The following is a 10,526-nucleotide window of genomic DNA, read 5'->3' as shown; positions in this document are numbered from 1 at the left end:
AGCAGAGAGACTGTTCAGTTCCAGCATGCTGTGTGGTGTGTGTGCAATGCTCTATGTTCACATCTGGATGGTGTCACGTGTCAGGGCACATGACAGCACATGACAGCCTCCGATTGGCCGCTTTCAACCCGCGCGCGCACGCACGCACACGCACGCACACGCACACGCACACGCACACACACACACACACTTTTCATACTTTCTATTTCATGGGAATTCAAGCTTAGTTTACTGGATAGTGAAAGTTAGAAGAGAAGAGATAGAGAGAGAGAGAGAGAGAGAGAGAGAGAGAGAGAGAGAGAGAGAGAGAGAGAGAGAGAGAGAGAGAGAGAAGGAAGAGGAAGTGGGAAGTCCTACTTCTGTAAGTAACATTGTTTTCATGAAGTTGTGACCAGACAGGTTTATGAGTCAACAGACAGATCTGGTTCATGTGGATTTGAAAGAGTTGTGTTGTCAAGATTATACCCAGAAACTGTAAGTTAAATGTACCACCTTATTCTTAAAGCTGTTGGTTTGACTTGCATTTGTTTATTATGAACATACTTTTGTAAAAATGTTCATGTCTCAGATACTGTATGGTATGAGCTGATTTGTGAAATCATGTTTCCACTCGTCCTTACTTAACCCGTTCCTTCCTACCATCAGAACAAGAACAATATTTTTGTACTGTATATCTCAAATGGTTTGAGTGACTATGACAGGTCTGATACATATTTTTGAGTGGTGCAACCACTCCAAGGAACAGCAATGTCAGTGTTAACCTATGTGTTGGTTCACTTAAAGTATGTGACTATGTGACTATGAGTACCAGTAGGGGCAAAAGTGGCACTGTTGTGCCAGAAACAGAGAGAGAGAGATAGTGCTGCACTGTTGCCTGCTAATGACAGAGAGAGAGAGGGGAGTTGCACCACTCAGTTCACACGGGTGTGATTTTAATTCAGTACAACTTCAAAAGACCATGCAGTAAGACGCCTGGGGGCGAGAAGCGACCTTGCCCTAAAGGGTGAGGTCGCATGTACTGGCCATATATGGAGCGTGTCTTGAGTGTACAGGGTTTGATGAGGTCAGATCAACATATGGAATGTCAGAACAGGCCAGCTCCATATATGGAGATCTAAGGGTGGCAGCGGTGGCAGTGTCTTGAGTGTACAGGGTTTGATGAGGTCAGATCAACATATGGAATGTCAGAACAGGTCAGCTCCATATATGGAGATCTAAGGGTGACAGTGTCTTGAGTGTACAGGGTTTGATGAGGGCCCAGGTATAGGGCCTGTTGCCATATACCTGCGGCTGCACTAACTTTGGGGCTGGCCCGTCTGAGTTTAAATGGACAGGTATCAGTGAATGGACAGGTATCATTGTGAGTGACGTGACAAAATGAGTTACAAAAATGTATGGGGATTTTGAGTGACGTGACGTGACGTGACAAAAAGCACAAGGTTTCATAGTTAACTGCGACCTTCAGCCCTAAACCTTAACAATTACACTCAGGGTGGAAAGGTTTTTTTATGTATCTACTACAATGAATAAATACTAAAGTAATTTTTATTCAAGCAAAAGTACAGATGTATTGTCATCAAAATGTACTTACATACGGTATCAAAAGTAAAAGTAGCTGACTCATTCTGCAGAATGTCTCATTTCAAAAGTTTTTTTTTCTTTTTTTTTGGTCAAACATCTTTCAAACATAGCCGATCTACAAGCTCACAATGTGAACTCTATAAGTAACTCAGTAAATACATTTGCCTCTGATGTAGTGGTGTAGAAGTATTGAAACAAGTGCCTCAAAATGATATTCAGTACTTGAGTAAATTACTTTCTTTCAACCAATGATTACACAGCAACCTTACATTTCCAAAACGAAACCTTTCTTCAGTTAAATACATAATACATGTTTGAATAAATGTATTGAACACTTTTTCTTTGTCAACCCACAGCTATTCTGAAGCAAAGAAATGGATCCGGTAGCACAGAGCATGAATAATGAGCTCCGAGAGGTTCCACCAGGGACCACATCTGTCCCAACAGAAACACATCCCATAATACAGCTCATTATGAGTGGTGACCTCAAGAAGTTCAAGAAATCAATCCGAGGCAAAGACATCAATGGCCTTTACCCATGCAAAGAGCTCAACAGTCATATATGTCCTTTAAGTGCTGCTGTGGCATTTCACAAGGAGGACATTTTTGCATTCCTTCTGAAAGAGCGCGCAAACACAGATCAGTTATCCACGAAAAACTGGACCCCTCTGCATTATGCCCCCTTTTACAAAACACCACTTGATTTTGTGCACAAACTGATTAAAGCAGGAGCAAATCCAAATTTCATTGCAAATGGTCCCCGCTCTATGACACCAGTTCAGGTTGCTGCCATCAGTAAGAGAGGTGATATTGTGAAAGTCCTAGTCAAAGCTGGAGGGTTTATACTACAATTCTCTGATGAACATCCTGCTCATGTTATTTTAAATTTAAAAATATCTGACATGATGCATGAGCTTTCATTGAGCGACGGTGACTATTATTCTAAAATTAAACGTTTTATAGATATCAATATTGCTGTGCAACAGAAAACACCAACAGAAGTTTTCAGCTTTTTTGATCGTTATATGCTGGAGGAGGATCCTCAGTACCATCTGACCATGATTGACATGCTCTTTTCTATAACCGGACCACCAGAAGAAGAGTATCGTCAGAGAAGTATTAAGTGGTTGAAGGACAATGACAAGATTAACTTCTACATTGAAAATGCAGACAAGCGTCTTTCAAAGATGTACACCGAAAATTTACAGGTTGTAGCTCTTCAAAGTCTATGTATAGTTTTCATTGCAATGAAAGAGATATCCAGTAAGGTATCACTGTCTATGATCCCCAAGCTGCTGAAACTCCTTTCCACAAGCACTCAATTTCCTGAAATACAGCATAGAGTTCTGATGACACTATATTTGATCGCACAAAAAACTGAAGTTAAAGATGACTGGAATCAGAACCTCATGGTTACATTTGTCACAACGATTGTTCCTTTTGTGAAGAAAGAGCACCCCCTTGACGTGAGAATGGATACATATGGCATACTGGCAAACCTGCTTCCATGTGAACATGCCACTGACATCTTTGCATCAGTGGGAATAGATCATGTGCCTGAGGATATAATTGCATATTATGCAGAATTGTGCATGGATGACAGAGTGGAAAAACTGAACAAGTGCCTAAAAAAGGCAAGCTCAGAGCGTGATGTTTCCACAACTGCCAACACAGAGCTGTCAGGAACCAAAAAGAAGAAGAGAAGGATAAAAAAAATAAAGCAAGAGGACCTGAAAGATGAAGTTCATGTTGATGCAGATGAGCCAACAACGGTTCCTGTTGTGCAACCAATCCACCCCGTAGCCAGTGTGTCACCACAACCACAACCTATCCACCCCGTAGCCAGTGTGTCACCAACACCACAACCTATCCACCCCGTAGCCAGTGTGTCACCAACACCACAACCTATCCACCCCGTAGCCAGTGTGTCACCAACACCACAACCTATCCACCCCGTAGCCAGTGTGTCACCAACACCACAACCTATCCACCCCGTAGCCAGTGTGTCACCAAAACCACAACCTTTCCACCCCATAGCCAGTGTGTCACCAAAACCACAACCTATCCACCCCGTAGCCAGCGTGTCACCAACACCACAACCAATCCACCCCGTAGCCAGTGTGTCACCAAAACCACAACCTATCCACCCCGTAGCCAGTGTGTCACCACAACCACAACCTATCCACCCCGTAGCCAGTGTGTCACCAACACCACAACCTATCCACCCCGTAGCCAGTGTGTCACCACAACCACAACCTATCCACCCTGTAGCCAGTGTGTCACCAAAACCACAACCTATCCACCCCGTAGCCATTGTGTCACCAAAAGCACAACATATCCATCCCATAGCCAGTGTGTCATCAAAACCACGGAAATGGCACCCAATCAGTCAAAGATGGAAGCAACAGTTAGAGAAGCTTGCACACATAGATGAAAGTAAAGTGATCAAAGTTGGGAGTCTTGTGTTTGTGAAAGATAATGAATTCCGCATTGCAAAGGGAAGTGATGGAACCGAGGTCTTCTTGGGGTTAAGACATGACGGCACTGAAGTTGCAGTTAAGAGAATGCCCATATCCAACTGCGATGTGCTGAAGAATGAGGAAGGATTTTTACGTCTTCCAGAGCTTGATGATCCTTCGATTGTACGATATGTCGACTTTGCAGAGGATGAGCACTTTGGATACCTTGGTCTTCAGTTATGTGAATACACACTGGAAGAATACATTAAATGTAACTTCACTGAAGACAGCCTTGGTGAAATGAAGGGTCTTGCAAAGCAGGTTCTCAATAGCTTAAATGTTCTTCATTGTCAGTATCCTCAAATTCTCCACCGGGATATCAAGCCCCAGAATGTCTTGATTGGTAAGATACAGAATAGATTAAGAGCATATCCTACAGTTTCAGAGAATGAAACAACATACAATTCATGTAATTTCCATCAATAGTAAACACTGTTTATTGTATTGATCTACCCAATTTGCTTTATAGATGTTAAAAATAAAGCAAGATTAGCAGATTTTGGAATAAGCCGACGATTGCAGGAAGGACGAACAACCCTCCACACAATCAATGCAGGAACGAGATGCTGGAAGGCAAAGGAGACGATACCCGCTCACAGTGATATTGCTAAAAGAAGTGCTGATATCCAGGTTAATAAAAAGGAAAATCTGACTGAGAACAATTAAATAAATGAGAACAATATAAAAATGATACAATTCATTTCCATGCTCCTTTTGTCAGGTGGCTGGGATGTTGATGTATTACATCCTATCTGGAGGACACCATCCCTTCGGTGATGACTTTAGATGTGAAACCAACATCTACGATGGAATCTACAACCTGGATCACGTTCAGGATGTGGTTGCCAAGGATCTCATCGAGAGGATGATCCATGGAGACCCAAAGAAAAGACCTAAAGTGGAGGAATGCTTGGCTCATCCATACTTCTGGACAAACAAAACGTACTAGAAATAAGTACATATGTTCCATTACACATACAGTAGTATAGTAGTAGTAGTAGTAGTAGTAGTAGCTTTAATCAATACTTCATATCACGGCATAATCACAACCACAGCTCATTGTATTCTCTTAAGCTCTGGTTTCAACAGTGCAAATTAAATAAATAGCACATCTACCAGCTCACAACGGGTCACAACACGTTTGGAGCTTGTAGATCAGCTAATTTGGCTATTGATTATTTTTTTCTGCCAATAATATCATGCCCCAAACATGGTTTTAAAGTAAACCTTTTGATCCAACAGTAAGTTTTCTACCAACATTATGTTTTCTTTTTTGCACAATATGTCTTTGCTTTGTAAATTCTTCCAGGAGAATTGATTTCCTGCAAAAGATTGCGAATGAGAAGGAAATCGACAAGCACTATGAAAACCCTGAGCGCCACAACGTCATGGCTGTGTGGAACCAGTGTGCTGAGGAGGGACTGTTCAGCACATGGAAACACACCATGAAACACAAGGTGACTAAATCATGTTCATAATATACTTACACATATGTCCATTACACTAAATCTGTATAAAATACACATATATGTCCATTACACTAAATCTGTATAAAATACACATATATGTCCATTACACTAAATCATGTGTATAATATACACATATATGTCCATTACAATTTAGGCATTTATCAGACGCTCTTAATCCAGAGCGACATACATTAAGCAAGAACAACAAACATGGTAATACATCATATACATACAAATTGTCATCATGAATCATATGTAAGCTAAGAACCTAACAGTGGAATATCTACAGTATATAATGAAACTATGCATATATATATATACTATATAGTGCTGTGTCTATATACAATGCTATCTAAGTTACATGAGTTGAGCCTTTGCATATATACGCCTGCAAGGTTGTCAAGGCTAGGGCAAATGCTACGGTCTGAAGAGGTGTTTTTTCAGACTAAATCATATGTATAATGTAGTCCAGGGTTCCCCAATAGGCGGCCCGCGGGCCATTTGCGGCCCGCGGAGCGCCCCCTTGCGGCCCCCGGAAGATTTTTTTTTTCTTTTTTTTTGGGGGGGGGGGGGGGGGGTCCCAGATATAAATGGCATTAAATGGGGGTCAGTAGCCTGTGCATGTCAAACTGGGCATCATTTTCAAATGGGGTCCTGCCCTGAAAATTCATTTTCAGGGCAAGACCTCGACCTCACGCGTGCGGACTCGGCCCCCAGCCTGGTACCCTAGTCAAAATATGGCCCTCGAGGAAAATTAATTGAGGAACCCTAGTCCATTAGACTAAATCATGTGTATAATGTAGTCCATTAGACTAAATCATATGTATAATGTAGTCCATTAGACTAAATCATGTGTATAATGTAGTCCATTAGACTAAATCATATGTATAATGTAGTCCATTAGACTAAATCATGTGTATAATGTAGTCCATTAGACTAAATCATGTGTATAATGTAGTCCATTAGACTAAATCATGTGTATCATGTAGGCCATTAGACTAAATCATATGTATAATGTAGTCCATTAGACTAAATCATGTGTATACTGTAGGCCATTAGACTAAATCATGTGTATATGGGTGTAACAATGTGGTAACTGGGTATAATATGCACATATATATGTCCACATATATGTCCATTAGAGACTAAATCATGTAGGGTTCAGGTGTGTCCATTAGAGACTAAATCATGTGGGGTTCAGGTGTGTCCATTAGAGACTAAATCATGTGGGGTTCAGGTGTGTCCATTAGAGACTAAATCATGTGGGGTTCAGGTGTGTCCATTAGAGACTAAATCATGTGGGGTTCAGGTGTGTCCATTAGAGACTAAATCATGTGGGGTTCAGGTGTGTCCATTAGAAACTAAATCATGTGGGGTTCAGGTGTGTCCATTAGAGACTAAATCATGTGGGGTTCAGGTGTGTCTTTGTGTCCATTAGAGACTAAATCATGTAGGGTTCAGGTGTGTCCATTAGAGACTAAATCATGTTGGGTTCAGGTGTGTCCATTAGAGACTAAATCATGTTGGGTTCAGGTGTCCATTAGAGACTAAATCATGTAGGGTTCAGGTGTGTATGTGTGTATATTAGACAACAGGTCCGTTTCATGTTGAAGTTGTGTGTTTTTCCAGTTGCCACAGGAGGTGTTTGAGGAGATGGACAACAGGAGGAAGAGGTTTCCCTACCATGATGATGTGTTTGGACTGCTGCGCTTCATACGCAATCTCCATCAGCACCAGTACGTTGAATTTGATCACAACAAAACACAAAAATCATTATCTTAACCCATTTAGACCTGAGGTCGATTCTAAAAAACATCTTCTAAATCCTGACCTGAATCCTGAAGTTTTCTGAAAATGTTCAAATATTTATTCAACAATTACAAAAAATGAATGTTGTCATATACTGTAAGTGTACATAGAAACAATAACCCTCCCCCGTTCCTTTTCCTCCTGTACATACGGTATGCCTACAGTGTTCATTATCCCTGTGATGATATTGAATTTTGTAGATACTCTTCATGTCGGGTGCAGTACGTTGTTCAGACTAGTCATTGGTCCGACAAAACGACAACCCACCTCATCTAACCTAACCATATAACCGCAAGCACGGGAGCAGACGCTAGTCGGACTAATGCCCTGTCTGAATTACATGCGGTCCCCCTTCATGTCATGTCTATGAATTGATTGCACATCAACCTACTGTAAATGGAAACAAGACCACAAGGCCTTCTTATTGGTGCTGTGCCTTTTGAACTGAGTGTATATATGGCTGTACTCTGTCTCTGTTCAGTGGTCACTGCTGTGTGTGTTTACAGTGCTGAGGCTGCTGCTGATGTTGACCTGATGGAGATGTTTCCTGCTCTCATCGTAAGTGTCTACAAGTTCACTCTGAACCAAGGCTGGAACACACGGATCACCCTGGAAGATTTCTATCCGGCAAAGTCCACAAATCACAGCCTGGACGACACCCTGGGCAAACTCTCCCTGTCGTAACTTAATGCGTTGCCCATAAGGTAGATCGCGATCTACCAGACCAGTAGATCACAAAGGCTGTGCAGGTAGAACACATGACATTCCTCGAAATATATATATAACAAAAATCACAAAACTCCTCATCCCACTAAACCAAAATCGGAATATGGTGGACGTGGTGTGTGTCTGCTAGGATGGAGCTTACCAGCACTCCACTTGCCTCCACACGTCCACACAGACTATTCATAAGTACTCTGCCTTGGGTCTATAGGCTCATATCCAGCCCTCAATGTCTTCACATTATTGTACAGTTAATAAAATGCATTAGTCAGTGTAACGCCAGCTCCGTTGTTCAGGTTTATTTTTTTTACATATTTTTAGCAATGGGATAATATTTGTTTTGGTGGGTAGATCTTGAAGAGCTGGACTGGTCATTTTAAAAGTAGATATCAAGTTAAAAAAATGTGTGTGGCCACTGGACCTGGACCACCTGGACCCATTACATAGATAGTTTTATGACATGATTGATAGAAAGCTGCTAAATTCATATGATTGTTTACAGATGAAGAGATTGATTTAATTCAATAGTCTATTGATATTGATTTAATTTGTACAACATTGATTGACGTTGAATTGAGACTTTATTTTTGTATTACCAACCAAAGGGTTATAACTGGTTATATTGACCAATAGCATACGAGAGAAAACGCATGGACGCCAAATGATGCCAAAACATCATTTCTGTACATTTTGTGCCTTAATGAAATGTGTTGTTTTTATATGGGCTAAGCTTAGAAGCACATTTACTGTATATGTACAGCACTGAATTAAATAAAGAATGATATAAAATATAACCAACGTTGTGTACAGATATCTCTCTGTCTTCACTGTCTGTCATGCAGAGCAGAATGATATGAAATATAACCAACGTTGTGTACAGATATCTCTGTCATGCAGATCAGAGGTTCACAGGTTGAGACCCTAAAGTGTTTGTCCCGGACCCGTATAGTGAAAATAGCAGATCTACAAGAGTAGATCTACACGTTGCTTCGTGCAGCGTTGCACGCTTGTAGATCAGCTATTTTCACTACGTCTTAATTATTATTATTATTTATTTATGGAATTTATTAGATGTGTTTGTTAGTTTGTTTTACTTGTTGCTTTTTTTTTTTTTTTTTTTTTACTTTTTTTTTAAATTTAAAAACATATCTTTAATTTAAATGTAGGGAAATAAAAGTTATTTTAATTATTTTACTCTAGTCGTGTGACCCATAGAAATGTGTCTGTGACCCACAAATGGGTCCCGACCCACAGTTTGGGAAACACTGTGTGTCATTATGCTCTACATTAAATATGAACGCTGTCTGATGGAAACCTGCTATAGGCTACAGTACGTCAAACACATTTACTCTGATGGAAACCTGCTATAGGCTACAGTACGTCCAACATTTACTCTGATGGAAACCTGCTATAGGCTACAGTACGTCCAACACATTTACTCTGATGGAAACCTGCTATAGGCTACAGTACGTCCAACACATTTACTCTGATGGAAACCTGCTATAGGCTACAGTACGTCCAACACATTTACTGATAGAAACCTGCTATAGGCTACAGTACGTCCAACACATTTACTCTGATGGAAACCTGCTATAGGCTACAGTACGTCCAACATTTACTCTGATGGAAACCTGCTATAGGCTACAGTACGTCCAACACATTTACTGATAGAAACCTGCTATAGGCTACAGTACGTCCAACACATTTACTCTGATGGAAACCTGCTATAGGCTACAGTACGTCCAACACATTTACTCTGATGGAAACCTGCTATAGGCTACAGTACGTCCAACACATTTACTCTGATGGAAACCTGCTATAGGCTACAGTACGTCCAACACATTTACTCTGATAGAAACCTGCTATAGGCTACAGTACGTCCAACACATTTACTCTGATGGAAACCTGCTATAGGCTACAGTACGTCCAACACATTTACTTTTTATCATTTAAAAACAAATACAAAATAAAATAAAATAGTGAACATAGCATATCTACCAGTGAGACGCCTGAGGGCGAGAAGGGCGAGGTTACGGGCACGCATCCGCCTCGTTGACGGCAGACTGCCGGGCGAGCGCTGGAGCTTTGGCATGGGCCCGGGGTCAGAACAACATGGAATGAATTCTGTACTGGCCAAATAAGGAGCATGTCTTGAGTGTACAGGGTTTGATGAGGTCAGATCAACATTATATCATAACAGGTCAGCTCCATACATGGAGATCTAAGGGTGGCAGCGGGGACATTCTCTTGACTGTACAGGGTTTGATGAGGGCCCAGGTATAGGGCCGGGCCTTCATTTCCGGGCCTGTTGAGAACTCTAGCTTTTTATTTATTTTTTATCTCACAGTATGTAGAATGGGTACAAGCTTTCAAACGAAAACCAGAAAACAAGAACTGCTACGACTTGTTTACAACAGGGTCCTTC

General features: G+C 41.1%; 1 protein-coding gene across 1 annotated transcript; it reads left to right on the top strand.

Annotated features, from left to right (window-relative positions):
- The first annotated feature begins 4,039 nt into the window (after positions 1-4,039).
- On the top strand, positions 4,040-8,319 carry LOC306935101 (uncharacterized protein). The gene is made up of 6 exons (XM_079517975.1): positions 4,040-4,443; positions 4,570-4,730; positions 4,822-5,042; positions 5,410-5,557; positions 7,199-7,305; positions 7,885-8,319. The coding sequence occupies exons 1-6, from the start codon at positions 4,146-4,148 to the stop codon at positions 8,060-8,062; spliced, it is 1,113 nt and encodes a 370-aa protein (XP_079374101.1). The 5' UTR covers positions 4,040-4,145; the 3' UTR covers positions 8,063-8,319.
- Positions 8,320-10,526: the final 2,207 nt, after the last annotated feature.

The sequence above is a fragment of the Electrona antarctica genome, assembly GCF_951216825.1.
Source record: "Electrona antarctica genome assembly, chromosome: 13".
Lineage (NCBI taxonomy): Eukaryota > Metazoa > Chordata > Actinopteri > Myctophiformes > Myctophidae > Electrona > Electrona antarctica.
The sequence above is the reverse complement of the archived record's forward strand: the minus strand, read 5'-3'. Positions and strand labels throughout refer to the sequence as shown.

Coding starts and splice junctions, on each gene's coding strand:
- LOC306935101 (XM_079517975.1), top strand. CDS start 4,146: ATGCCCATATCCAACTGCGATGTGCTGAAGAATGAGGAAGGATTTTTA. Junction 4,731..4,821: donor AAAGAAGTGCTGATATCCAG/GTTAATAAAAAG, acceptor TCCTTTTGTCAG/GTGGCTGGGATGTTGATGTA. Junction 5,558..7,198: donor AACACACCATGAAACACAAG/GTGACTAAATCA, acceptor GTGTTTTTCCAG/TTGCCACAGGAGGTGTTTGA.